This window comes from Contarinia nasturtii, unplaced genomic scaffold (genome assembly GCF_009176525.2).
Source record: "Contarinia nasturtii isolate CC-2019 unplaced genomic scaffold, AAFC_CNas_1.1 Cnas_scaffold_745, whole genome shotgun sequence".
NCBI classification, from domain to species: Eukaryota; Metazoa; Arthropoda; class Insecta; order Diptera; family Cecidomyiidae; genus Contarinia; species Contarinia nasturtii.
Window position 1 is genome coordinate 710280 of NW_022198093.1, and position 27003 is coordinate 737282.

The 27003-nt window shown below is 33.8% G+C and overlaps 7 protein-coding genes across 13 annotated transcripts; 2 read left to right on the plus strand and 5 right to left on the minus strand.

The window, feature by feature from the left end:
* Positions 1-2941: 2941 nt before the first annotated feature.
* Positions 2942-6442, minus strand: LOC116341754 (senecionine N-oxygenase-like). Of its 4 annotated transcripts, XM_031769008.1 has the most exons (8): positions 6284-6442; positions 5981-6084; positions 5109-5343; positions 4851-5040; positions 4378-4774; positions 4141-4307; positions 3391-3534; positions 2942-3306 (listed from the first exon to the last, which is right to left on the minus strand). In XM_031769008.1, exons 3-8 carry the CDS (start codon positions 5309-5311, stop codon positions 3130-3132), a joined length of 1278 nt encoding a protein of 425 aa, XP_031624868.1. In that variant the 5' UTR covers positions 5312-5343; positions 5981-6084; positions 6284-6442; the 3' UTR covers positions 2942-3129. The 4 variants fall into 4 exon arrangements, with proteins under 4 accessions (XP_031624868.1, XP_031624870.1, XP_031624867.1 ...); XM_031769010.1 differs by lacking the exons at positions 5981-6084; positions 6284-6442 and adding an exon at positions 5707-5919; XM_031769007.1 differs by lacking the exons at positions 5981-6084; positions 6284-6442 and adding an exon at positions 5510-5672.
* Positions 6443-7307: 865 nt separating this feature from the next.
* On the plus strand, positions 7308-12641 carry LOC116341652 (esterase B1-like). 2 transcript variants are annotated; one of them, XM_031768849.1, is made up of 12 exons: positions 7308-7525; positions 7722-7853; positions 9127-9136; positions 9267-9332; positions 9428-9658; positions 9732-10016; positions 10083-10180; positions 11268-11372; positions 11530-11705; positions 11800-11901; positions 11966-12088; positions 12154-12641. In XM_031768849.1, exons 1-12 carry the CDS (start codon positions 7322-7324, stop codon positions 12353-12355), a joined length of 1734 nt encoding a protein of 577 aa, XP_031624709.1. In that variant the 5' UTR covers positions 7308-7321; the 3' UTR covers positions 12356-12641. The 2 variants fall into 2 exon arrangements, with proteins under 2 accessions (XP_031624709.1, XP_031624710.1); XM_031768850.1 differs by lacking the exon at positions 9127-9136 and having other exon boundaries at positions 7722-7827.
* Positions 12642-13080: 439 nt separating this feature from the next.
* Positions 13081-16026, minus strand: LOC116341653 (heparan-sulfate 6-O-sulfotransferase 2). Its single transcript, XM_031768851.1, has 2 exons — positions 14566-16026; positions 13081-14356 (listed from the first exon to the last, which is right to left on the minus strand). The coding sequence occupies exons 1-2, from the start codon at positions 15568-15570 to the stop codon at positions 14048-14050; spliced, it is 1314 nt and encodes a 437-aa protein (XP_031624711.1). The 5' UTR covers positions 15571-16026; the 3' UTR covers positions 13081-14047.
* Positions 16027-16282: 256 nt separating this feature from the next.
* On the minus strand, positions 16283-18753 carry LOC116341759 (mevalonate kinase). Its single transcript, XM_031769018.1, has 6 exons — positions 18636-18753; positions 18351-18550; positions 17574-17964; positions 17108-17508; positions 16730-16911; positions 16283-16473 (listed from the first exon to the last, which is right to left on the minus strand). The coding sequence occupies exons 2-6, from the start codon at positions 18471-18473 to the stop codon at positions 16344-16346; spliced, it is 1227 nt and encodes a 408-aa protein (XP_031624878.1). The 5' UTR covers positions 18474-18550; positions 18636-18753; the 3' UTR covers positions 16283-16343.
* A 19-nt stretch (positions 18754-18772) lies between these two features.
* Positions 18773-20970, minus strand: LOC116341757 (probable dolichyl pyrophosphate Man9GlcNAc2 alpha-1,3-glucosyltransferase). 2 transcript variants are annotated; one of them, XM_031769016.1, is made up of 4 exons: positions 19981-20970; positions 19741-19900; positions 19139-19646; positions 18773-18891 (listed from the first exon to the last, which is right to left on the minus strand). In XM_031769016.1, the coding sequence occupies exons 1-4, from the start codon at positions 20928-20930 to the stop codon at positions 18884-18886; spliced, it is 1626 nt and encodes a 541-aa protein (XP_031624876.1). In that variant the 5' UTR covers positions 20931-20970; the 3' UTR covers positions 18773-18883. The 2 variants fall into 2 exon arrangements, with proteins under 2 accessions (XP_031624876.1, XP_031624875.1); XM_031769015.1 differs by having other exon boundaries at positions 18785-18891; positions 19046-19646.
* A 642-nt stretch (positions 20971-21612) lies between these two features.
* LOC116341758 (COP9 signalosome complex subunit 4) lies at positions 21613-23504 on the plus strand. Its single transcript, XM_031769017.1, has 5 exons — positions 21613-21900; positions 21988-22067; positions 22148-22403; positions 22502-23178; positions 23248-23504. The coding sequence occupies exons 1-5, from the start codon at positions 21818-21820 to the stop codon at positions 23379-23381; spliced, it is 1230 nt and encodes a 409-aa protein (XP_031624877.1). The 5' UTR covers positions 21613-21817; the 3' UTR covers positions 23382-23504.
* LOC116341755 (glycogen phosphorylase-like) lies at positions 23437-26676 on the minus strand. Of its 2 annotated transcripts, XM_031769012.1 has the most exons (7): positions 26628-26676; positions 26188-26494; positions 25581-26109; positions 25071-25504; positions 24314-25009; positions 23778-24251; positions 23437-23709 (listed from the first exon to the last, which is right to left on the minus strand). In XM_031769012.1, the coding sequence occupies exons 2-7, from the start codon at positions 26467-26469 to the stop codon at positions 23548-23550; spliced, it is 2577 nt and encodes an 858-aa protein (XP_031624872.1). In that variant the 5' UTR covers positions 26470-26494; positions 26628-26676; the 3' UTR covers positions 23437-23547. The 2 variants fall into 2 exon arrangements, with proteins under 2 accessions (XP_031624872.1, XP_031624871.1); XM_031769011.1 differs by lacking the exon at positions 26628-26676 and having other exon boundaries at positions 26188-26612.
* Between the last annotated feature and the right edge of the window lie 327 nt (positions 26677-27003).

Sequence of the window (27003 nt, forward strand, 5' to 3'; positions counted from 1 at the left end):
CTATAATATCCAAATTATAAAATTTCACCGGTAGATTTTCGATTTCAAAATTTCTCATATATTGCGGGCTAGGGGGAGACACCAAGAATAAATTCCGAATCCACTATATAAATTACTAATCCAGCTATTCCACTAATCCAAAAACACAAATGTGAAATCGAAACTATTTTTCCTATTCCATGCACTGTTTTCGTCAAAAATGTTAATTCTGCTATTCCGCACTATTCCACTAATCCATCAATAAACGTCAAAAGAAATGTCAAATGGATTTGAATTGAAACAATTTTTGCTATTCCATGCACTGTTTCGCTATTCCACGCGAATCCATTCACAGACGTTGCTAGTTCATTGCAATTTCTCGAATCTTTATACTAAAAGTCTAATCCTATTCCACGTGTCTGCCCCCTAGATTACGGGACTATGGAAATGATTCATTTTATGAAAACTTTAAACAGATTCATTTTTAAAAATAAATTGTGGTACAATTAAGTACATTTTTGGTACAATTGTATAAACATAGTCCCAAGTTTCGACTTTCACATTGACTATACATCCCATTTTTACTGTGTAAATAATTTTGTTATATTCATTCTTATATTTTAAAATATATCCATTTTTAAAACTATGCAATTTATTTTCATTTTGAATTTTCGAGAAAAAAAAATTGAAATCGATTTTGCATGAAAAATCAAAATGAATAAATATTGCATAATTTTATGATTGGATATATTTTAAGATATGACAATGAATTCAACAAAACCCTTTACACAGCAAAAATGAATCCGTTTAAGATTTTCATAAAATAAATTGGATATATATAACACGATAACGATATATATATGAGAAATTTTGAAATTTTTTTGCTTTTTTTATCAAAAATATTACAACGATTAAAACGGTTTTAATATGTTTATTTTCGCTATTTAAATTCACTCAAATCATAAAGCTACGGAAAGCAACTCGAATTCACATTTTCATAAAAAATTCTCGTTCGTGAGGCATTGTGTTGAAGAAATTTTTTTCGATTAAAATTTAAAATTGAAAAGTTATTGGCACTATTTATAAACACAAAAAAACTATTAAAATATTTAAATTACAGAAAATAAAAGTTTTAATCTGTAAGTTTCTAACAATCAAATAGAATACATTTGAATAAATTCAGCAGTTATTAATTCCTTCAATTGAATTCTTTAGAATAAAACCATATTAAATAGTTGCATATCAAAGCGAAGGACGATGTTTTTAAATACAGATTAATTGTTGTAATTCATACAAAATAAAACATCAAATCTATGTAGAAAAATACGTTTTGTTTCGCTCTGATAAGTAACTATTTATATTCTGTTTTTACTCTCGAGAATTCAACTGAACAGTTCGCGTTTGTTCAGGTTCGTTCGAAATAAAAAAAATCTGTTCATGTTCATTCGCGTTTAGTTCAAATTGTTCAAAATATGTAAACATGCCGTTCATATTCGGTTCAAATTCGAATGAACCGAACGAACATGAACGGTTCAATATGCATTTGTTGTATTGCCGGAATAATTAATTTTAATGTGAATTTGTGTAATTTTCATGTACTACACATTCAGTGTTGATTGTCAATTGGAACCGCTCTATTGGGTATTCTTATTTTTCATAATTGTATTCAATTTGATTAAGTATTTATTAATAAAATGTTTATTTTTGTTTAATTAAGGTCCTGATGATGGGCTTGACCCGAAACATGTAGACCAAAACCGAAAAACATTTAAGGAATTTTATTTATCAAACGGAATTTGTTGAGGCAATACAAAACAGTTTGTGCGAACGATTTGTTGCACAAATTCACATGAACGGTTCAGTTCAGTGGGCACCTCTAGTCCAAATAAAGAATCCTTTGACTTTTTGGCCAGCATTGAAGAGAAAGCTTATAAGCTTTCTGACGATTTAATAAAACGAAAACGAGACGAACTCTAATATATATACTGCAGTGAGAGAAAAAAGAATACAATACGTCACTCTCAATGTTATTCGTACTCTCAAAATTATCCATACTTTTCTCATTTTTTTTATATTTTGTATATTATAGTATATCAAATAGAAGTGGGTTTTGATAGAAATCGATGTGCCTGAATCATTGCAGTTGAAACTTCCAACTTGGAAGTAAAAAACAATATAAAAATTTCATAATTCTAATACCAAACAATACAGGGTTAAATTATCATTTATTTTCTTCCATGAATACAGGGTGTGCCAGTGGAACTGTCGTATTTTTTTGTAGCTACAACTACAATGCTTTCCAATCACCCTTTTGTTCACCGTTATGTTTATTCATGTTTTGGCTATGCACTGTGATGATGCACATTATTGCGCAGTTCTTGTTTACTTTGCAACAACAATGGTCGTCAAACGTCAACTCGTTTTGAATTTACATAAAAAAGGTTTGCGACAAGTGGATATTTTTCGGAAGCTTCAGACCAACAATATCAATTTGAAAATCAGAAGCAGTTTTACAAAATATACATGAATGTAGGTCAGGGATTGTGCGACAAAGAGATGTACTTGATTGAGAAAAATAGTAACCATTGGGATTTTTTTTTGATATAATCAAATTCGATTCAGTTTTAAAATGCTTTGTTTGAAGAAGACGGTTATATATGAATGTATTTTTCCACTTATTTCACCAACTAAAAGTACAAAAAAAAAACAAAAAGTTTTTTCTGGGCCAGATTACTTTTTATTTCAAAATACTTTTAAACTAATGCGCCTTCATCATTCATTATACATTGAATCCAATGAAAAAAATTGAATTCATGTACGATGAACCCAAAAATACAATAATTATCGTCTTTTGTAGATTCAATGGCCTCTCCTTGGGGGTAAAAATGACCCCAGAAGTAACCATTATGGCAATGACCAAAATGGAGTCAAAAACCTTCCGATACCAAAAAACAGCACAATATTCGGTCTTTAAGCCATTGTTAAGTGTTTTTTTTTTAAATGTTTTATGCATTTATTTTCATGTATTATTTTTATATTTTTTGCTATGAAACATGCGACGAATTATCAACATCGATAGATAACAATTGTTTTAATCTCAATACCATCTGAAATGCCATCGTCGCATTTGTTTATAATAAAAATCATAAATCATTCTGAAATATGTTTGCGTTCAAATGTTTCGTCATCCAAAATTGTATAATTGAATTCCCGGAATGAGGTTGGATATTGGACATACAAGTTGAAAAGATCTTCGCAAAGTATATGGAAAACTTTTGGCACAACATTCATTCTACAAATCTCGCTAAGTTCATACAAATAATTTATCTGCAAAGTTCAAAGACAATAATAATATTGATCCCAATTAGAAACGATTTGTTAAATAAACAATAAAAATATGATTATTTTTACCAAATTATCAATCATCATAGAACATCTTCGTGAATCAATTTCATCCTTGTTTTCTATCTCTTTCTTAATTCTGAGTTCTTCAAGCATTTTTTGTTTAGTAGGTAATTCAATTTCGCCGCTCCAGTATTTCAAACATAAATTAGCCTTAAAAGTTACCAAATGAATTAAATTATTTTGAATTAAAAGTGAGAGAATCGATATTTGCCAGTGCCCGATCATCATATAAACTTTGTAACCAAAAACACTGATGCGCCTCTAATGCATATTCCGAGTAATAATCGCAATTTGTGACAATATGGCTGCGACGGTTTGACAAAATCATAATATACTGATTAATCAGTTGAAACCGGTAAAAAAGTTTTATTCTTTACATTTTTATAATTATAAAAAAACGTTTTGTTTGTTTTTTTTTTTTAATTTTGTGAAATTTTTTGTCCACAACATTCAAAAATATTAAATTAATAAAAATAAAGTGGTTGTCACAAAGTGACGTTATGTAAACCAATTTATTTTTTATTAATTTAATATTTAAATAAACCTGATTGGCTGTTTTTCAAATCATTGTGAACTTGTTCGCACCAATACATAGAAACACAACAACTCCGTCGCTGTGCGCGCTAAACTTGGTTGCTTTGTGTGTATTTGTGTATTGGTGTGATTTGCAACTAATTCCGATTAGTACTCGGAACACGCATTAGAGGCGCGTCAGTGTTTTTGGTTACGGTCATGATCAGGCGTCGATATTTGTACCTGTAAATCATGCCTTAGATACGTCAAAATGCACACCGATAAGCCGACTATAGCCATTGTTGGATGGTTTACATTGATCACTTCTTTATACAAAGGTTCCATTTGAATTTTTCCATTTAAACGAAGGCCACAATCGACGGATAGAAATGGGAACGAATACTTGTATCCTATTAATAAAACCACAATTACGTAAGAGAGAAAGTCATATTTGACTTAACTTAACGGCTTTTTTATCACCTGTGCAAAATAAAATACATGTAATTTGCTCTTCATTTCCATCAATAAATTGTACAGAATTTGCGGTGAATCGTTTGACATCGTCAGCCTTCTTAACATTCGAAGGAAATGTAAAGTTATAATATTTACTATGATTGCTCCAAATTACTCGTTTAGCTTTGGTCGCAATTTGAAGCGTAATATCTCTTCCAGAGGTTCCACCCCCAATCACAAAAACCGTTTCATGTTGATATCGATCAGGTTTTCTATAATCATGACTATGCATTTTATCGCCAAAAAACTCATCTAAACCGTCGAATTCTGGAATAACCGGTTCGCTATAGTGGCCACTGCATAGGAAAATCGCATCAAATTGTTTTCGTATCAAAATGTCATTTCTTAGGTCATTGCTTAAAACCTGTGCGACATCAAAGAAAACAAATGAAATTCCGATCATTTAAACATATCCATTGTAGAAAAGAGTACCACTTTACCTCCCAACGATCACCTCGCAAAGGACGAACATTGACAACTTGATTTCGAAATTTAATCACACTTTTCAGACCGAACACTTCAACGTAACCATGAAGAAACGCTAGCACTTCTTCGTGAGAAACAAAAGATCGACCCTTCCGTGGAAATGGATGGCCCAAAAAACTCATTAAATCGATTGGTGCATTTGTTCTGAAAAATATACATATATACCCATATTTTGATGTTTATCGAAATTTCATTGGAAATAATAATCTTACAGGAGTCCCTGATACATGCTGGTATGAATTGGTATGCCAAATTCATCATTCCCACTTTTATCTGTGTAGAACCATGTACCACCGACCTCCGAAGTCTGCTCATAAACAGTTACATCGTGTCCATAATCCAATGAATGCTTTGCACAACACAAACCACATGGGCCCGCTCCGACTACAGCAATTTTCAATTGTTTCTTTTCCATTTTACATCAAAGCTAGACCGTTCGCTGAAATACTAAAAAAACGACTGAAGACTATATAAAATGCTTCAAATTCAAATTCATTTATTGAAAAGTTGCTGTTGTTTTTGTCACATTCAGAGTTTAATTTTTATCAATGTTGTTATCAGTTAAGATCAACCTCCATCTTGCTTAGATGTATATGATTCACATGAAATTTACCTCAATTTATCTCAAATTCAGCACAAATTCTAATTAATCGTAATAAAATTACAATAATAGACGAATTTAGCAATTCTTTTTTTTAGAAATTTCAATTTTTTGTATTACAATGATTTTTACAAATCTCTCACATTGAAGATTTTTAAAAAATTAGCTTTATTTATTTGTTTGATTTTTCAATTTCAATAAAAGAATACCCGAACGGAATCGCACCATCAAATCGTATGATACCATCAACGAACAAATAAAGTGTGATGTACTCACGCGTCTACATCTATCGCACGCTACCTTATATGTGTACGAAATGTGCACGTAATTGAGTCTCATACATTGTTGTGCGCTGTACTTGTGCACAATTCGTACGCATATAAGGTAGAGTGCGATAGATGCGGACGCGTGCGTACATGACACTTTATTTGTTCGTTGATGGTAACATACGATTTCATAGTACGATTCCGTTTGGGTGCTGACCTTAATTTTTCCTTGATATTCTCTGTCACCATGTACGATCCCTGTGCCAACATCATGCGCTTGAGATTTCGTTTTTTTTAAATGTAGTTTTGGCTTAATCAGATCTAGCAAACATGAGTGAAAAAATGAATTATTCAATGTCAAATATGTGATGTTGTTTTATCATCGATGATGATGTTGTTTTAATTTTTTTTTTCATTACATGCATGATTTAAAAATACATTCCATCGCAGTTTACATAATACATCATTCACAAACTTTTTATATTCTTCATTCGCTCGATAGAACTAAAAATGAACTTACATCCGTAAGTCTAACTTTTCCGCACTGTTTCCAAATTTCTCTCTTTACCGAACGAATATTTATTTCCCGAAAGATATTGAACGTGTACTTGTAGCGCAGTATTATATTATTAAATAATTCAACATATGAAATTATGTGGTGTGTGTGTAATACACTGTGTATATGGAAAGGTAAAATCACCAAAAATGTGAATTTTTGTAATAATGCAATGACTCATGATATCGCAATTACGTGAAATTTAGACAAGGTCATTTTTTTCACAAAAAAAAACATTCTGAAAGTTTGAAGAAATTTCAATTAAAAATAAGGGTACCTCCCATATAAAATTTTCGATTTTGGCTCAAAAACGAAAAATTTGTATGGAAAGTATCCTCAATTTCTATTAAAATTTCTTCAAACTTTCAGGGTGTTATTTTTGTGAAAAAAAATGGCCTTGTCTACACCGATGAACGAATATCGCTCAAAAACAATACCAGCCTATTCCTCGCAACCCCCAACCACACTGTAAAATCAGATTTGAATTTGCTTTTCTCTAAGAAGAGTTATCGTGCTAACAAATTACCGAAGTGTACAGTGTACCACATCCCCACATTAACATGGCCAAAAAACCGTTGCTCTGTGCTTCTCTACACGCAAAACGCGTAGAAAAACGATTTTTAGCAATTTCAAAATTTTGGGGTGATTGCGATACTTTACTGCACACAGTAAATGCTGATTTAAATAAAGTTGTATGTATGATCGACGATCGTACGCACTTATCATTCTTCTATTTTTTTTACATATAATTCGTTTGCGCTCTTCAATAAACCATATACACATTCGATGATCTTGCTCCATAGCAACATATACACACAAGCACGCTCTCATTCCACTTTATTCGGGTACATATGGCAATAGGTCAATTGGTAAATAGAATGATATAGACCATCTATTAGTGAGTTGGAATACATTATCATTTATTACATAATTCTCAAATCAAATGACTTCTATCACTTGAAAACCCCTGGTTAGTGTTGAATGCTCTTTCAATGTGTGAAAATGTTTGCTCTGAGATTTTCTTTAGTTATCGCTGTTTTGATGTTTGCTGTGAATAACATAGCAGCTGATAAATACAAAACAGTTGAAACATTCGATGGTGAAGTGCGAGGCATTCGAAAAACGACATTTTTAAATGGAATTCCATTTTATTCATTCAAGGGCATACCATATGCAAAACCGCCCATAGGTGATTTGAGGTTCAAGGTAACCATTTAGATAACATTTAATATTCTTTAGAGAAAACCCAATAATATTACCTTTTTGACTTTACAAAATGTACAAAAAATAGAACAAAATGTACCTATTTTAAGTGAGAGTTGAATGCATTTCGAACTGTGTTCAGTTCATCATCAGCAACACGACTAATAGTATCCAAAATTAATATTGATGTAATTTAAAGGCTCCCGAACCAATTGAATCATGGAAACCAGCTGTATTGGATGCATTTGAACATGGAAACGCTTGTTTTCAGCCAAGAAAATCATTAGCAAATCATCTGCCGCAAAGTGAAGACTGTTTGAGCCTAAACATATACGTAGGTTGCTCCATAATTTTTTTTAAAATGGTACTTATAGTGTTGCCCGATGTAAACCATTGTCATATTCGTAAAGTTTGATGTTTTGGTATGTATTCGTGCCCTGAACCTTTTGTCGTACGAACGCTATTTGTATTGTTTACAGTGACTGGTAAACTGCGACTCAACAAAAAAATGAATTTTACACGTGAAGATTTTCGTAAAATGATTTACTACGATTTTCGAAGTAAATTATCTCAACAACAGTGTTTCGATCGACTTCATTTGGCCTTTGGCAATGAAGCACCAACCCTTCAGACAATTTATAACTGGTACCGAGAATTCCGTTGCGGTCGTAGTTCGCTCAAAGACGAGTTTCATACAGGTCGTCCAAAATCGGCTGTTGTGCCACAAAACATCGATGCTGTCAGAAAACTGATTATGGAAGATCGTCATGTGACCTACCGTGAGATTGAGGCATCTTTGGGCATTTCATCCCACAGCATACATACAATTTTGCATGAACATTTAGCCGTAAAAAAGATTTGCTCTCGTTGGATCCCACATAAATTGACCGATGAACAAAAAATGGCTCGTGTGAGTTGGTGTAAAGAAATGCTCAAGAAATTCAATCGTGGTGCTTCAAAAGACGTTAATAAAATCGTCACTGGTGACGAATCGTGGATATATGCCTATGACTGTATGGGTCTTCCAAAATGAAGATAACCCAACGAAAGTTGTTCGAGCAAGAAGCACTTCGAAGCGAATGGTCGCCTGTTTTTTCGGGAGAAGTGGTCATGTGGCAACCGTTCCACTAGAGGATCGTAAGACCGTCAATTCTGATTGGTACACCACCATTTGTTTGCCCGAAGTGTTTGGTGAAATAAGAAAAAACAACCACCGTCGCAAAATAATTCTTCATCACGATAATGCGAGCTCTCACACATCTTTTCAAACTACTCGATTTTTGACCGGTCAAAACATCGAACTGATGGGTCATCCACCGTACAGTCCTGACCTGGCACCCAATGACTTTTTTTTGTTCCCAAGCGTGAAGAAAAAACTACGTGGTCAACGATTTTCGACACCAGAAGAAGCAGTTGAAGCGTTCAAAACACACGTTTTGGAGATATCAGTTTCGGAGTGGCACGAATGCTATGACAAATGGTTTCATCGAATGCAAAAGTGTATCGATCATCTCGGGGAATATTTTGAAAAACAATAAAACCATTTTCGACAAAAAACAACTGTGTTATATATGTTTTTAAAAAAAATTATGGAGCAACCCTCGTATGTTCCAGGTAGAATGGAGTTAGAAAATATTTTATCTAAATGTCCTCATTGATATACGTTCTCAAAAGCATTACTAACGCACAACTTTGAGTTTCGAATTATGTGTTTCTCATCTTTTATTTTAAAAACCAAAACTAGCCAATGTTAAAGCAAATGAAAAACTAGCTGTGCTGTTTTTTATTCACGGTGGTGCATATACAAAAGGTTCGTAATATGAAAATTATTTCAAGAAACCAATATGTATATTTATGCTCAAAAAATTGCAATTATGATTCGCAATATTTTCGTTTTCAATCAAGGTGCAAGCAATGATGACTTCTATGGGCCGGATTTCATCGTCGAAAAACAAACCATTTTGGTGACAATAAACTACAGATTAGGGTTATTTGGCTTTTTATCACTTGACATGTCAGAATACTCTGGTAATATGGGTTTAAAAGATCAACAATTGGCATTGAAATGGATCAATTTGAATATTGATCGTTTTGGTGGTGACAACAAACGAATCACTATCTGTGGTCAAAGTGCTGGAAAGTTGAAATACAGTCAATAACTATCATCCAAATATTCAAATTAGGCAATAATATAAATTTTCTTTTCCAGGTGGTGTATCCGTTCATTTCCACATTTTGTCAACTGAATCAAAAAAACTTTTTCGTAACGCAATTCTAATGAGCGGTGTAATTGGTGCCTATTGGGCAATGTCTGAAAATAATCATCATTTGGAAATCGTTCGCAAGATAGCAATTGATTTGAATGAACCAAAAGAGACTTATGAGGAGCTGTTGACATTTTTGAAATCAGCTCCAGCTGATAAACTTAAAGAGTATAGCACAATTAAGGCACCGAATGGAATAGCTATTTTTTCATTTGCTCCGGTTGTCGAGAGTGAGCTTGTGAAGTTATTTATTCAAATGCATATCATTAAAGAGTTGAACTCTTTGTTTAAAATAGGAAAAGATGCAAAACAACCTTTCTTAATTGAATCACCAGAAAAAGTCTATAAAACGCACAGCTTTGACATCGATGTATTTTTCACTATGACATCTGCGGTATGTGTTCATTTCCAATTAATATTGAAATTAACAATTACATGAATTTTATAACATGAACAGACATTAGGTTTGAGCTATGGATATAGCGGCTGCTATTTCATAGCCGCTATTCATAGGCGCTATTTATCTCGTTTTAAGGCATTTATGCATATTTTGCGTTATTTTCTACATCTCTCTCGTACTCACATTCAAATGTACAAAAGAATAGTCTATGAAAAGGCTATGATATTCCTACTCGGTGTTACACGCAGCACACGAATCAAATAGCGCCTATGAATAGCACCTATAAAATAGCAGCCGCCTAGGGGGATTCCGCGCTCTTAAATATGAATAAATATGAACAAATTCGGGGGATTTCAACAAATTCAAGAGATGTTAACACAACTTTACGTTTTTTGGGAGATATTTTGAGATTTTCTGAACTGCAATACCGACAATGTTGAACTTGACAAGAACAGGGAATGAAGAAGTGGTGAATTATTATGACAGCTTCTATATATTAAAAAATATATTGATTTGTTCTGATTAACTATTTTTTCAATCTCTTTTATACTTTGTTCATTTAAATTACTTAATGACGCTCTATCGATTGCACAGACAGCTAAAATATCTTTAATAATCTTTGGAATTTTATATTCGTAGAAGTTTTGATACTCACGCCAGAACCGTTCCATTGCAAATGGCACATTTCAATTTTGCTTTGTAATGCAAAAACTTACACACATGTAACAAACAACTACCATGACAGCTTAGAAGCTGTCACAATAATTCACCTATTATAAATAGGTCTGCAGCGCCAAAAATTCACCACCATTCATTATTATCTCATATTCGCCCATATTCTAAAAATGTCAAAATATTCGACAAAATTTGAAGTATCCTACATGGTGGATATCGGTGAATACTTACGGATATTGTTAGATACATTGGGATATTTGAATTTTTATGAGATTTTAAGAATGAAGTTAAATTTTAGTACATAAATACGCGCGGAATCCCCCTAGGCAGCCGCTATATGCATAGCTCGAGCCTAATGTCTGAACATGAAACAAACTGAATTGTTTTTTGTCCCACGTTCGTTTAGGAATTTTTGATGTTGCTTTCACTTGTGCCACCTTTGAAGGACATAAGCAATGATTTCAATTTATTATTACCATTTAAAGGACTCCAACTTCCAGTTGGATCCGACGTAAGTTGAGATCGACGAAATTTGTTTGATGTAATAAGGAAATAAGGAATCTGATTGTCAAGTTTGTTTTGAAGTTTTCAAGAGCCTTTTTACATTTTTTTTTCATATTAGCTATAATTGTTGACTCAATTTTGATTTTTTTTTATATCGTTTACAGAATTATCGTAATCTGACAAGTGAAATATTTAAATTTTACTTTGGTGATAATGCAATCGATAAAAGATCATTAAAACAATACGTTGCTATGTTGTCTGATTTGAATGTTGGATATGAAGTTGATAAAACAGTTAAAATACATGCAACTAGATCAGATGGCAAAACATTCTATGCTCGGTGTGTATTTCTTTATTTTTCTTGATTTTTCATTCAAAATTACTTATATTACTGGCAGTAACTTATCAATCATTTCAATTTATATTCTATACAGGTTTTCAGTTGATTCAAAATTGAATGTGCTCAAACGTCGTGATCCAAGTATCGAAGACTTGCCTGGTGCTTCTCATTCCGATGATTTATTTTATTTGTTCAAGTTAATTGAAACTAACTATACACAAACTTGTTTTTTTGCTAAAGTTTTGGTTTTTTATTTACAGACATAATATGTTTCAATCATTTTACGATGAAGTTGTAGAGAATAGAAGTGGTGAGCACTCAAAAATATGCCTTCAAGTCATTGATAATATGACCAAAATATTTACAAACTTTGCTAAATACAGGTGATCTTTAACTGAAGGTGAATGACAAGAATTATATTTACAACTAACATATCTTTTTATATTAGTGAAATATCGTACCAGGACGACCCAATTAATGGATTTCAACCGGTTAAAGATAGTTTTATACACTTTCTTGACATCAGAAATGACGGTTTGAAAACTGGCCGTAGTCCTAATAAAGAATCCTTTGACTTTTTGGCCAGCATTGAAGAGAAAGCTTATAAGCTTTCTGACGATTTAATAAAACGAAAACGAGACGAACTCTAATGTATATCATGCAGTGAGAGAAAAAAAGAATACAATACGACACTCTCAATGTTATTCGTACTCTCAAAATTATCCATACTCCTCTCAATTTTTTTATATTTTATATCAAATAGAAGTGGGTTTTGATAGAAATCGATGTGCCTGAATCATTGCAGTTGAAACTTCCAACCTGGTAGTAAAAACAGTATAAAAAATTAAAAATTTCATAATTCTAAGACCACACAATACAGGGTTAAATTATCATTTATTTTCTTCTATGAATAAACTTCGGAATATATGAAAATTACCTTTTTTGTGCTTCTATGATTTGTGTACAAAATATGTCAATTTCAAATCTTTTATAATTTGGAAATTGCCATTTGTACTCTATTGCATCGCATTACATAAATGTAAAATAAAAACACATCGAATTTGTTTAATATGGCTTTTATTTTATTTTGTTCATCTAAATCTTAATTACAGGTTGCTATTTTTTTCTTTTTCTTTTCACTATAAAAAAATGGATTAGTAAAATAGCAGTTGATTTGTTCGATCTCGATACAGCTGATCTTTCAAAAATATGATCCATAAAAAAAAATTAAAATTACAATTAATGGTATATTGAAATATTGAACGAGTAAAAATATTGTCAAAATTGCTACATCGTCTAATGTGAAATAAAACCAAAAAAAAAACGCCAAAACAAATGTTATCTTTAAAAACAAATGCATATTTATAATGAATTGAGTGAGAATTTTGGTGATTTCACACTTAATAAAATGCAATAATCATTTGTAATTTCTGAACGCAATTATGATTGTTGTAAAACTGTTATACGATAAAATTGTTGATTACAAACTAAATTAGTCTTTGGCAAAATGAAGATTGAGATATACTTGCTTAATGATTAATGTCATTTTTCATAAATCAAACTTGTTATAATTATCGATAGAGCTATATCTTTTTTGTTGTTGTTGGTTTTATTTTTTTGATATTTTCATTCAATTAATTCTAATAAAAATGCCTTACTAACTCGGTGACTGTGTTGTTAAAATCTACGGTACTCTTGTCTCTTCTTCAAAAATATATCATTCTTTCATAGCGTTGTTAATTAGTTGTGTGAGGATTTAACCGAGTGCCACGGTGTATGAAAATACTTATAAATTAATTAGAGCATTCATTTCCAAAAAGATATTTTTTTTTAAATAAAATCCGCAATGAGATTTCAATCATTTCAATCAAAATGTGAGTTGATTTTTTTCATGCTCTAGCAATACTTTTGTTCGGTCAAGTTAAAATGTGGATTGGTGCTAACGATTTTATCCGAGGGAAAAAGTGTCTTGAAAGTATATATATTTAAAATTGTGTGCTCTTGACAGTATGAAAAATATATATATTTCTATTTGTGCTTAGTTTGCGAAACGCGTGCAAAACGGATTTGTGCAAAAGAATCGTCTTATGTGATTTTAAAATATGTTTTTTGTTTGCTTCCGTATTCAATTTAACGACCATTTCCATAAAAACGCGGTGTAACCATCATCCAATCCGTTCAGTCATCTATATCTCTTGATATACTTGACCCGCTGCCTGTATTTCAAATTTTTATCACAATCAATTTATATTCGTCACTAGAAGTTATTGTTTCTTTCTTTTTTCATCAAATTATAATATTCCATTATCATTAATTATGTGTGCGATGTGTGGTCTCTCTGATCAATTTGTTTCATCTAAATTACGATCCCAATTGAATTCAGTGACACCATTTTTACCGGCTAACAAACCCAAGTGATTAAACCGTTCATCGAAATTTACATCTTTGGCTTTCAGCTTTTCAAATCGTTGGAATAACAATTTTTTAGCAAATTCATACAATTCAATGTCTAGTGCATTCAACTCTTTCACTCTGGCTTCCTGTTTCGGCGTCAAATGGTTTAAAGTTGAACTTGATACAGTGGTGTTGTGCTGTTCGAATGGTATGGCAAAGCGTAAATTAAACGTTTCCTCAAAAACGTATTGAGATATCTGAAAGAGAAGAGAAACGCACATAATTGAATAACAATTGGGTATGACAAAAAACGACAACAATGCACATAATACGTATACACATATAGATATTCGAAACGCAGTGCGCTCTGTTCGTATATGCTACGTGATTGGAATTAATGATGATTAGTGTTAAATTGAATTAATCTGTTCGAAGAAAAAATGAACATTTTTTTTTTGGTTTTTACCTTTTGATATTCTGTCAAACCAAAGTAAGACATGGCAGCTAAATTTTTTTTGGCACTGGCTAGCATGATTCGGTCCCGTTCGTGAGCCGACATCGAAGTTTTATTATAACAACCAACTAACGCTAAATCCGATAACATTCGTGTCTGACGATTTGTGGCTAGATTACTATCGCAATCCATGAACTCTTCCAAATTCACACCGACCCAACTCTCTGTTGTATAACATGGTGGTAGTTCGCTAACCGTTGCTTGGCGCCCCAAACACCAGTGTCTGGCTGTTTTCCATGTGGCACCTCTTTGTACATGTCGAAATTCCGATAAATACCGAACGACTGGTTCTCTTAATATTGTAATATAGAAATATCGTCGTTTTGCAATTTCACCTTCATTTTTATTTAATTCTCGATCAACGCAACTGGTCAATTCGGTCCAATCGGCATGAAGGCCACACTTCCAACCCGTTGAATATCGTGAAAATAGCCAATTTTCATTGCGATGCGTTCGAAAGCAATAACAACGTTTACGTTTTCGTTGACATTCACATGGACGTTTTAAATCTAAATCTTGTACCAAATGCTTTCCAAACGATGTTCCGCCCGTTTTTTGAATATGCAAAAATACCATAACATCATGTGCATCCATATCAAATTGAAAATCATCTTTTAATACATCGTCATAGCTTAAACCAGGTATGGCACCCATTTGTTCACGTAATTTACCAAGTGTATTTTGTAATGCACTTGTAAAACCAACATCCGATGTTATTGTACCGCGTTTTGTCAATGCGCACACTTGATCCGGACAAAAGTAGCCAAAACCAATTATACCAGCCACGGCCAGTGTTAAACAAACAAAAACAATTGATCGAAGCCTGCGACGAGGCTGCATTTTCTTAATTTCATAAGCCCCACTGGGCAACAAAAGAGCAAAATCACTACCAACTTGAACTTCAACACTTTTCCGCATATCAAACCGAAAAGAATCACCCCGTCGACTCTCTTTCATTACGATACATTTAACAATATGATTTTTTGTATGTGTGTGCGTGTGTGAGTGCTTCGGCTCGATTATTTCCAATTCCAAAACGTAACCAACAAAATTGTTAAATAAATGTTCATTGGGCGAACACCAAATTCACAAATCGAAAATACGCAGACATTTCACATCTGAACTGAACTGAATGTACTGAATGAATGTTCCATCACAAGCATACACTGATACGTGACCAATGGAAGTCTTTGTATTTTGTACGTTCGACCATTTTTTTCATTTACATTTTTTGATTATTCTATTGAATTACACCGATTTGATAATGTTCCCGATTATTTGCACATTAATGCTTAACGCAAAAATTGTCTACACCATAAAATGTTGATAAAGAAATTACTCAATGCCGTCGTCTAGTGTAAACAAATAAGACTATTGCGAGACGCACATATATATTCATTGCGTTGAATGTGTGCCACTTTGACATTTTCATCGAATTGTCAAAGTCAATGTTACCACTGGTGGGTTGTCATATGTATGTTATTTTCGATGATTGCAACACTTTATTTTTGTAAGAAATTCACACAAATAAATTTTTACACACATTTTTCCATTACCATTCGATTTTTTGTTACAAACATTTTTATTCATAAGCAATTTGGAAAAATATAGACATTTTGAATATTGAAACTACAAAAAAATAAATAAAATAAATATGAACGCAGACTGCTAACCGGCACCAATGAGATAATTTTTTATTTATTTTCAATTTACTACTGGGGTTTTATTCGTTACTGGAACAACTGCATACCAAGTCCTCCGATTGTGGTAACATTGGTTTCAAAATGACTAAGCTCCTTGCATAAATTATGGAATGCCTCTGAATTAGCGTATGATGATGGCAGTAGAATAATAGCAAATCTGAAAAACATTTTAATTATTATTCGATATGATCGAAAATTATGGATGATAGTGACAAATTGTCAAGTCGAGCCAACTGGTGAGACAAGTAGCACTGAATTAGATTTGGCTACTGATGGCTGTGGATGCATGATAAAATGAATTCTTAGTATTCGTGCATTCGATAAATATGCATTAGCCGCCTCAGCTAACAATATATCGCATCTCAATAGGCCCGAATCTTTGGTATATTTGGAATGAAAGTTGTTTGCTTTACCCTCCTGCACCTGCCCCAGTCAATTTGACACTGAATCCCAAGCGCTCGCTAATTGCAAAAATCTCTTCTAAAACTGGATGCGAGACGCCAAGTGCACGTAATAAATTATTGTTGATTGAAAATAGCCGCTTTAGCTTTAAGTAATTTTCCTCTTCTGGACGATCTTCAACATTCTCTAGAATCTAAAATTGATTTACAATTTAATAGAATTTTCAACGATTTTTTAGCATAAATAGGTTTACTTGAATAAAAATTTGTTTTAGTTTGTTTGATTACGACGATTAAAATATATTTGTAGCTAATGATGTTTGATCAGTCGCCAATTGAAAATTCCAACATCTACATACTATAAAACGTTATGGTATCGCTGGCTCTTACCTGAACAACATCATCAACCAATGCAGCCATTGCGTCCATAATAGTATCGATCAATTTGGTGTGAATGCTTTTCAATTCCTGTACCCTACGTACAATTTCCGATGTATTACGACTGACGCCAGTGTTAACAAGCATAATATTAATGGGTGATTTGAGTGCAACATTCATAAAACGTTTTGGATTTTTCGTAAATTCAACCACATTGCCAAATGTACAAACTGTATTGTCCAAGCCCGATGGTGTACCATGCATAATTCGTTCTGATAAAAATGCCCACGATGACACTGAATTATTGAAAAGTATTCGCTCTTCGTCCGACGCTGTCTCGATGAATGTCTTCACAAAATTCGGTTGAGAATGTGTCAATGTATAAGTGTAAAATATTGCTGCCACACAAACACCTTGAAATAAAAAGAGCACATAATGTACGCAATTGATGGGGAAATTGTTAATTTTGAACACTTACCAAATGCTGCTGAGCTACCCAATCCAGCCCCAATTGGGATTTGGGACTTAAATTCGATTTGAATTCCTTTGTTTAAAGCTGGTTCGATGCCATTTAATGCAGCATAATTGGTTTCGAGTGCAGCTAGTAAGTACACGATTCCCGTCATTATTTTATGCATCACACTCTTTTGTTCATCGCTTATGCCATCCAATTGAGTATTTTTCAGCACAAACTCTTGTACCAATGCCAAAAATGCATCGTGACCATTTTCAAGATCATTCAATAGGTCAACGACATTAAATTTGGTTTGAATTTTTTTTAGCAATTCATTTATAGTGGCCAATTGGTAGCTGGGCGATATGTCGGGAAACAAATCAAAAACAGCTTTCACGGTATCGTTATCAGTCTCCTAATTTAAAAAAATCAAAACCATTTATCTATCTTGTAATATTGTTCCGATTACATCGTGCCAATTATTTTTTTTTTTTTTTTTTGAAATTGAAGAGACTTCACGATGGATATGTTTTTTTTTTTCAAGTAGAGTACTTGGAACACATTAAGTTGATCTTGACCTTTTGCACCTTTTTGACATACATTTCTGAGATTTTTTCAAAATTTCGGCTTTGAATGCTCAATGTGTGATTCTATAGGAAAATATTTATAGTCATTTTTATCAACAAAAAAAAAAATGGCGAAATAAATTACAAAATTGTGCAAAACGAAATTAAATCAAGAATTCCACTTGATAAAAAACCTCTGTCCGTCATGAATAATCTATTGAACTGAATTACATACATTAAAAGTCACATTTGTTCTCAGGCCAATAACTCCGGCTAGTGCTGGTTTATCGTACACCACAGAATGTTCACCACTTAAAATAATCTTTCCCGGCGATGATACAGTAAATGAAATAGTCATGATTTGTGTTGTTCTCTCTTTAAGCACTGTTTTTATATTACTGAAGTTAAGTAAATGATTGCTTTGGTTTTAAATGTCTAAAATATCAACAAAAAGATTAAATTATATGTAAAAAATGTTTCTGTTTGTATTAAAAAAGTGATTTTTATTTTATTCCATTACGTGATTATTATTGTTCGATCTTTTTGTAAATTTTCAAGTTGAAATACGTTGAATTTTAGTTGTTTTTCTCTTGTTCTTTGGCCCACTGTTCTGGTGTAAATGTTTTTTGGGAGAAAGCGTGAATGGTTTTCAATTCTTCAGCAAGTGCTGAATTAACAAGTCGATGACGTTGTAATATGGACTTTCCCTCGAACTCGGCAGACACAATAATCACATTGAATTTACCACCGCAACCGTCTGATTCGTCGTCAACTTTCTGTATTCGAAATAAACGAAGATAAGAAATAAAAACAAAACAAATTTATTAGAACCACTAAATAAACATTCTTAAATCAAGAAATTCCATCAAAAAATATAATTTAGAAGAAGACGAAGAAAAAAAAATCAGAAATTTTTAATTTTTATTTTACATTTTTGTTTTTATTTGGTTCGATGCTCGAATGTCTTTTAATCTATTCATAAGCGTTTCTTTTTATTATTCACTGTATTATGAGTTTTATTACTGTTAGTTTTTTGGATGACACGTTGAATGGTGTCAAATTGATGTGTTGCCCCACCAAAAAAAATTTGTCGAATGTTAAAATAAATGAAAAATAGCACAAAATGTATACAACTATAGGCTGAAATCAACAACGGAAAGAGAAATGGTAATGTGTCTGGTGGCCGAATAAAAAGTTGTCCGACAACTAATAACGGGCAACCAACAAACGAACTTAGGTAAAACAGACCGACAAACAATTTGTTATCACTAATGCTGGTGAACGATAGCACGTCCCATATCGGTGCTGTGATTTTTTCGGTACTGTCATTTGTGGGCCATCGTATTGTTATTCGAATCAACATTAGGTAGATGTAGGTAAGAATGATTGTTGGACAAATTAGTTGATCGAGAGCTAGTAGTGGTAGCATGCTAAATGTGGCGATGTGTAGAAACCATAATGCACACAACGGTTCAGAGCGGATACTTAACATGACGGGTAGTGTGACGAGTAGAATTGACTTTTCATGAACCTACAAACAAAAAAATTTATATATATACAATATCAAAGGTCAGAATGTTTAATCTAATATTCCGATCTTTAAGTGATGTAAATAGAATTATTACTTGAAATGAGAATAAGAAAAACGCCAGTGAGCTGTTTATCAAATTCAATAGGAACATTTCCTTTCGTGCATTTAACAATAAATGTAGGCTACTCGGTAAAATCGCAATCAATGTACTTATTAGACACACCATTGCCATTTGTTCGTTTGTAAAGTGTGTTCTGAAAATGTAAGAGAATGTTTTGAATGATAAGTTTCACGGAAAGTTTGACGCAAATCGGTCGGTCAATATGAAACTCACTTCAGTTTATAGAAAACGTTGACAATGCACCACACATTCGAGACTTTATCTTCAAAGACGCCACGAGCCACAGGGAATAGCCGATGGATGAGTTGTTTAAAATGTTCAAAAGACTGTAACCACGGTGCCCAAATCACAGCAAACGTAACTATGACAATTAATCCCAAGATGGTCACATTTTTAACACCAGCAATCAGTCTTTGGCCCACATTTTTCGATTTAATTGACGAATTTGTAAAACAATGTCCAAGTAAATATAAGAAAAATGGCAACGCATGATATAATTCCATTTGTTTGTAGTTCAAAGCCATTACGAATAGAATGGCGGCAAGTCGTTCGGAATTCCGAAAAATGGCAGCAATAGCAAGAGCCGCTAAACCAAGTGAAATGTTGTTATATTGAAAATGTCCATTGTCGATGATTATTTGGCCCGGATAGAACAGCACCACAATCAAACTCAATATATTTAAAATTGAGTGGTTTTTTGCTCCAATCGATTTAATGGCAAAAATCATCGCTGGTATGTACAACAAAAAATCAGCCGCCAATACTGTATTTCTCATGAAATTTTGATGTTCATCGCTAGTTATTCCGCGTGATGTATACAATTCAATGTATGACTCATTCAATTTCTTAGCAATCCACCCATTAATGAAACTGTGATACGCTGTCAATGGCGGATAATCTAAGCCCCAATACATCAGATCATTGTCGGTCGTATTTGTGTACCAATCGGTGATCGATAAATTTATTGTAATTTCTTGCCAATGACGCTGAGCCTCAAAATCTCCATACATCGGTGGTTTTTTATATCCCGAATATGGTTGTAGTGATACGATGGCGCGCAACGCAAATGCAGCACATGCCAGCATAAATATTTGTTGTTTTGTAGGTTGCCACATATTTTCTTTCTCTTCTTCTTCTTTTTCCAAATACAATATATTCAACATATTAGCACATCAATTGTCAAGAAAGAGATTTTTTTTCAAATTTTACTTTTTTCATTTCACACACAATTCCATTGAACAACAGAACTTATTGTTCATCCAATTGAAAATAAGTTTGTAATTTAAAATAGACACCGGCACCAAATAAATTCTTAATACGTGTTCATATGTCAATGCGATTGCATCGCCACTATAGACTGTCTTTTTTCGATGACATCTTGATAAAAAAAAGTATTTTTTGTATGGAAATGGATTTGTTCCACTTTTGTTTCGTTTTCAACTTACCACGAATACGGCATTCAGTTTTTCGGTTAATTTATTCTTTAAATAATCTTCTGTATATCCGCTCATGGTTAGCAGAATTATCAATCTCGTATTTATTTCAAGTGGAATGAATTATTATCGGGGTGAAATGTAGATGTTAAAAGAAAAAGATGGGATGAGGTTATTTTGGTGTGTATTAATTCGCTAACTCACATGTAATGCGATTTAGTTGATGTAACAAATACATTCGCATCGAAATGGCAATTCTCTCGGAAAGTCAAATACTGTCACACAGAAAACGCATGCACTCACTCGTTAGAATGTGTAAACCGCCAAACAATATACGACACAAATGTTTTCACCACAGGACCGAATAAATATATATATATGATTCAATTCTGATCTGGATAATGAATGGTATTTGCTTGCGTTTCAAATAAAAAGCGAAAGTGGTCTGCATATCATCTGGCAACACCACAACGAAGTGTCAATCGTCAGCTTTCTATTACTGTCAACACGGTTTATTGTTATTTGGAAAATAGTAACCGGGCCCGATCGACTTAGATCTGCACACCATTCAAATCAATATTTTTCGAAAATAGTCGTCGATTTTTGACCAGTTAAAAATGGTTATTAACGCCAGCACGTTGCGCACACAGCTCGCATCGCTGACTAATTTCAGTGGAACACATCGAGAACATGCTGACAAGTAAGTTTTTATCAACTGCATTTCGGTCGCTTTTACAATATGAATTTCATGTTTTTTTTTCACAAATGCCATATTTTTCCGTTTCAGATATCGCGTGTTACTGGAAAGTATTTTGTCAAACAACGAAGCTGAATTAATTGATACGCTCAAATTGTTTATTGAAGCAAGTAAGTATTGCCAATTTTTACAAAACAAAATACTTTCCGCTGATGTTTTTTTTAATGCGGAATATTTCTTTTTTGTGCAGTTGTCAATGAGCATGTCAGTTTGGTGATTTCACGTCAATTGCTCACCGATGTTGGTAACCATTTGGTATCGTTGCCGGATCACGTATCAAAGACAATCTCACATTTTACACTTGATAAGGTGCAACCACGGGTTATTTCATTCGAAGAGCAAGTGGCAAATATTCGTCAGCATTTGTCACAGATTTACGAACGCGAAGAAAATTGGCGAGAAGCGGCAAATGTTTTGGTCGGCATTCCACTCGAAACGGGTCAAAAGTGAGACACTCATTATCATGTTTACTTTCTATTTTTGTATTGAATTAAGAAATTAAACGCAATTGACTAAAATCAAATGGTCATTTTTTCTCTTTCAGACAATACACAGTTGATTACAAGTTGGAGACATACTTGAAAATTGCACGATTGTATTTGGAAGATGATGATCCAATTCAAGCGGAGGCGTACATAAATCGTGCATCATTGTTGCAAGGTGAAACCAAAAAGACGGAGCTTCATATTTTGTATAAGGTGTGTTATGCCCGTGTTTTGGACTATCGTCGTAAATTCATTGAGGCGGCACAACGATACAATGAACTCTCCTATCGCACCATTATCGATGAAGGTGAACGTATGACCGCTTTGAAAAATGCACTGATTTGTACAATTCTGGCATCGGCTGGCCAACAACGTTCCCGTATGCTGGCAACGCTATTCAAAGATGAACGTTGTCAACATTTGCCCGCCTACGGAATTCTCGAGAAAATGTACTTGGATCGTATCATTCGACGATCGGAACTACAGGATTTCGAGGCCCTATTGCAAGTGCATCAAAAAGCAAGCACATTGGATGGCTCATCGATTTTAGATCGTGCTGTTTTCGAACATAATCTATTATCGGCCAGTAAATTGTACAATAATATTACATTTGAAGAATTGGGCGCATTGCTGGAAATCGATCCGAAAAAGGCCGAACGAATTGCATCACAAATGTTGACCGAAGAACGAATGAGCGGATACATTGACCAAATCGATGGAATTGTACACTTTGAAAGTAAGACTCATTACGTTTTTTTCATATTTGTTTTATCTGAAATTTATAAGAAATCACCTTTTTCCACAGCACGTGAAATTCTACCGTTATGGGATAAACAAATTCAGTCGATTTGCTATCAAGTAAATGGTGTAATCGAGAAAATAAGCGCCGCCGAACCAGAATGGATGGCCAAAACACTCGATGAAGAAATGACACACTAAAATCGATCAAGTTGCTTTTTTGTTTGCTTTGAAAAAGTAACACATTTATTTAAGATTAATATCCTCTGGAAATTTCTAACGTTTAATAATTATAATAAAAAAAGAATCGATTACAAGAAATAATTTATGAGCATTTTTTTTCTTCGTTTTTTCACATTGGATGAATTTAATTCAGTATTTTATCACAATCAGCAGGTGCCGGCAATGCTTCAGTCATTGGCTCCACATTCCATATTAACTTTGCGTATTCACGAACGGTTCGATCGATAGAGAATCGGCCGCTTACCGCAATGTTTCGGATGACCATTTCATTCCATTTCTTCTTATCCTGTACCGAGTACACGTGAATGTCAATTAAAAAAAAAGTCACCAAATTGATTCAATAATAATATTTACCTCGAATGTAGTCGAAACCAAATCTTGTGTATGAATGTAGTCTTCGTAGTCGGCCAAAACAAAATATTCATCTTTTGTAAGTAGACGATCAACTAAATCGCTGAATTCATCCAAATTGCGTGGACTAAAGAAACCACTGCGAATTTGATCGAGACACTGTTTTAGATCAGCATTTTGTTTGTACACTTCCATCGGATCGTAACCTTTGGCTTGAAGTTCTTTTTTTTCATCAAAGTTCATGCCAAAAATGAACATATTCACGTGGCCAACTTCGTTGACAATTTCCAAAATAGCACCATCCAAAGTGGCGACTATTATGCTGCCGTTCAGCATAAATTTCATGTGACTTGTTCCCGATGCTTCGGAACCAGGTAGTGTTAAATGTTGTGACACATCAGCGCACGGAATAATCTCTTCAGCCACAGTGACTCCGTAATTTTCCAGAACAATGACCTTTATTTTGCCATCAATGACCTGTTGAAAATCGAATTTTCAATTAAAAATTCACACATTGCGTCCATTTCTATGACACTTACCGGATCGTCGTTGATAATTTGTGCAATCGATGTAATAAGTTTGATAATGGATTTGCCAATTTTGTCGCCTGGTTCGGCTTTGCCACCAATAAATACAGTTCGACATTGTTTTGGCGAATAGTTTTTATTGTACTTGAGTCGATTGTACAACGTAACAATGTGCAAAATGTTCAACCATTGACGTTTGTATTCATGAATTTTGTGTACTTGCACATCAAACAATGAGAATGGATCGATTTCAATGCCATACTTCTTGTGAATGGTTTCCACCAATTTCTGTTTATTATCCTCTTTGGCCTTTGAAATGGCACGCATAAAATTATTGTCACGGCATAACTTTCGCAGTGATTCCAATTTTTCAAGTTGAACTGGCCACTTATCGCCAAGCTTCTCAGAGATGACATTCGATAACGTCGGATTGCACAAAAACAACCATCGCCGCGGTGTTACGCCGTTTGTGATGTTAAGAAATTTTTCCGGTTCGAGCTCGTATAATTTGGAAAATGTGAAATTTTTCAAGTAGTTTGAATGAAATTTCGAAACACCATTCACTGCACACGAGCCCAATACACCAAGCATTGCCATGTCAAAACATTCGTTAGATATACATGACAGACCGTATACTGTATCCAAATTTACACAAAATGTCTCTTTCAAATTTTCCAAGTGGAAAAAGTTGATTTGATATAGAATTTCCTAAAGGATAAATCAATAATTAAGATTTGTACACGGCGAAACAACATTTTTAAAAACCTACCATATGGCGGGGTAAAACTTTTTGAATTAATTCAACGGGCCATTTTTCAAGCGACACCGATAGGATGTTATGATTTGTAAATGCACACGAATTGTTAACAATCTTCCATGCTGCACCCCAGCTATAATGTTCAACATCAATCAATATACGCATTAGCTCCGGAATTATCCAAGCGGAATACGTATTGTTCATTTGGATTATATTCTTTTCGGCAAAATTTGTGAAATCGGTACGACCTGTGTCTGTTTGTGATACCTTTGAACTTTTGTACCGTGTTATTATATCTTGCAACGATGCTGAACATAGAAAATACTCTTGTTTCAGTCGGATTTCTTGATTTTCATATGTATTTGCAGCTGTTGGATACATGACACGCGTTATATTCTCTGCGAGGCATCGATCGAATATCGCTTGAATATAATCGCCATTGTTAACTGGAAAAGAATGAACATTGACACAATTTTAGTTGGATCATGTTTTTCGTCGTACACAAAATGTCATCAAACTTACACAGCTTCAATTTGAATCCCTCTGTGCTTTTGGCACTCCATAATCGCAATGTATTCACCACATTATTTTTGTACCCAGGAATGGGATAATCATGCGGAACTGCATAAACCACTTGTGTATCGACCCACTCACGGCCGATGGCCGAGTTTGCAACCTTACCATAAAAATGAACGGGAAACACGTATTCCGGTCGTGCTCGTTCCCATGGATTGCCCAAACGAAGCCAATCGTCAACGTCTTCGTGTTGTTCGCCATCAATAATTCGCTGTGTAAATGCGCCAGCATTATACCGAATACCATATCCGTACGCCGGAATGCCAAGTGATGCCATTGAGTCCAAGAAACATGCGGACAATCGACCCATGCTACCGTTACTCAGATGCAACTCACCTTCCATCGACTCCAATTCTTCCATATCCAATCCCAATTGATACATAGCCTCATCGCACGCATCTTCAATGCCAATGTTAATCATATTATTTTGTAAAAATCGACCCATATTATATTCCATCGACAAATAGTAAACGCGCTAGATACGAAATGAACAGAAAAGGTGAAAAAAAAATCGTTGTGTAGTTTTTGTTTGTGATGCCGTTAGTTTGCTCACCTTTGGTTCACGTTGATAGCTGATTTGCTGTGTGCGAATCCAACGCGACACAATGTGATCTTTAACACAATTTGCCAATGCCATATAAAAGTCATGAGCGGTCGCTATATTTCGATCTTTAATTAATGTATAATGCAAATGACGATTGAATCCAGCCTTTATTTCGTTGACATCCTCAACTTGAGCAATGCCCCGAACGCTGATTTGTTTCAATTTTTCATTTTGAATAACGTTTTCGTTGTCGTCTGATTTCACCGGAATGTTTCCCATTCTTCTCAGCATTTCAGTCAAACTACCACAAGAAAAACTAAAAAAAAGTTTAAAGTAAGTGCAATGTCCGATCAGACGAAAACTAAGCAGATCAAATTTAAACACAAATCACAAAATTAACGGGATATTTAATAAAAAAGAACGATTATCAAAAAAGGAAAAGAATTGACATAAAAAATGGCGAGAAAGAATTTAGAAAATGAAATGTATGCGACAACGACTAAACACCGACTGACGATGCAACTTTTTTCTCTCTGCACGTCATACACACCACCAAATAGCATCGATTGAGTCGGGTGTTTTGCGAACCGTTATCTGTGTATCACAAAGCAATTTGTGCAAATGCGTTCGGTTCGATGGTGAACTATGTTATACTTTTTGTGAATTCACCTAGTTCAAACACCTTATGACATTACAGTGTTGGTGCGTCAAATTATATTTTTAAACTGAACATCCGAATTTTTGCATTACCATTGATTTGGAATAAATTTTCGGAAATGACCACACAGACACAAAAAAAGAATAAAACTCAGAATGTACTTAATG

Excerpts from the sequence above, each read along its gene's own strand:
- LOC116341754 (XM_031769008.1), bottom strand. The coding sequence starts at position 5,311 with ATGGAAAAGAAACAATTGAAAATTGCTGTAGTCGGAGCGGGCCCATGT. Across the intron at positions 4,775-4,850 it reads TGCGAGGTGATCGTTGGGAG|GTTTTAAGCAATGACCTAAG; the intron begins GTAAAGTGGTAC and ends GATGTCGCACAG. Across the intron at positions 3,535-4,140 it reads ATCTAAGGCATGATTTACAG|GCTAATTTATGTTTGAAATA; the intron begins GTACAAATATCG and ends GTAACTTTTAAG.
- LOC116341757 (XM_031769015.1), bottom strand. The coding sequence starts at position 20,930 with ATGTTGAATATATTGTATTTGGAAAAAGAAGAAGAAGAGAAAGAAAAT. Across the intron at positions 19,901-19,980 it reads AACGTTTTCTATAAACTGAA|AACACACTTTACAAACGAAC; the intron begins GTGAGTTTCATA and ends TTACATTTTCAG. Across the intron at positions 19,647-19,740 it reads TTTTCTTATTCTCATTTCAA|GTTCATGAAAAGTCAATTCT; the intron begins GTAATAATTCTA and ends TTTTGTTTGTAG.
- LOC116341759 (XM_031769018.1), bottom strand. The coding sequence starts at position 18,473 with ATGACTATTTCATTTACTGTATCATCGCCGGGAAAGATTATTTTAAGT. Across the intron at positions 17,965-18,350 it reads GAACAAATGTGACTTTTAAT|GAGACTGATAACGATACCGT; the intron begins GTATGTAATTCA and ends TTTTTAAATTAG. Across the intron at positions 17,509-17,573 it reads GGGTAGCTCAGCAGCATTTG|GTGTTTGTGTGGCAGCAATA; the intron begins GTAAGTGTTCAA and ends TTTTATTTCAAG.
- LOC116341758 (XM_031769017.1), top strand. The coding sequence starts at position 21,818 with ATGGTTATTAACGCCAGCACGTTGCGCACACAGCTCGCATCGCTGACT. Across the intron at positions 21,901-21,987 it reads CATCGAGAACATGCTGACAA|ATATCGCGTGTTACTGGAAA; the intron begins GTAAGTTTTTAT and ends TTTCCGTTTCAG. Across the intron at positions 22,068-22,147 it reads CAAATTGTTTATTGAAGCAA|TTGTCAATGAGCATGTCAGT; the intron begins GTAAGTATTGCC and ends TTTTTTGTGCAG.
- LOC116341755 (XM_031769012.1), bottom strand. The coding sequence starts at position 26,469 with ATGCTGAGAAGAATGGGAAACATTCCGGTGAAATCAGACGACAACGAA. Across the intron at positions 26,110-26,187 it reads GCTATCAACGTGAACCAAAG|CGCGTTTACTATTTGTCGAT; the intron begins GTGAGCAAACTA and ends TTTCGTATCTAG. Across the intron at positions 25,505-25,580 it reads GGGATTCAAATTGAAGCTGT|TTAACAATGGCGATTATATT; the intron begins GTAAGTTTGATG and ends ATTCTTTTCCAG.
- LOC116341653 (XM_031768851.1), bottom strand. The coding sequence starts at position 15,570 with ATGAAAGAGAGTCGACGGGGTGATTCTTTTCGGTTTGATATGCGGAAA. Across the intron at positions 14,357-14,565 it reads GTTTGACAGAATATCAAAAG|ATATCTCAATACGTTTTTGA; the intron begins GTAAAAACCAAA and ends CTTCTCTTTCAG.
- LOC116341652 (XM_031768849.1), top strand. The coding sequence starts at position 7,322 with ATGTTTGCTCTGAGATTTTCTTTAGTTATCGCTGTTTTGATGTTTGCT. Across the intron at positions 9,659-9,731 it reads TATCTGTGGTCAAAGTGCTG|GTGGTGTATCCGTTCATTTC; the intron begins GAAAGTTGAAAT and ends TTTCTTTTCCAG. Across the intron at positions 11,706-11,799 it reads GGCAAAACATTCTATGCTCG|GTTTTCAGTTGATTCAAAAT; the intron begins GTGTGTATTTCT and ends TATTCTATACAG.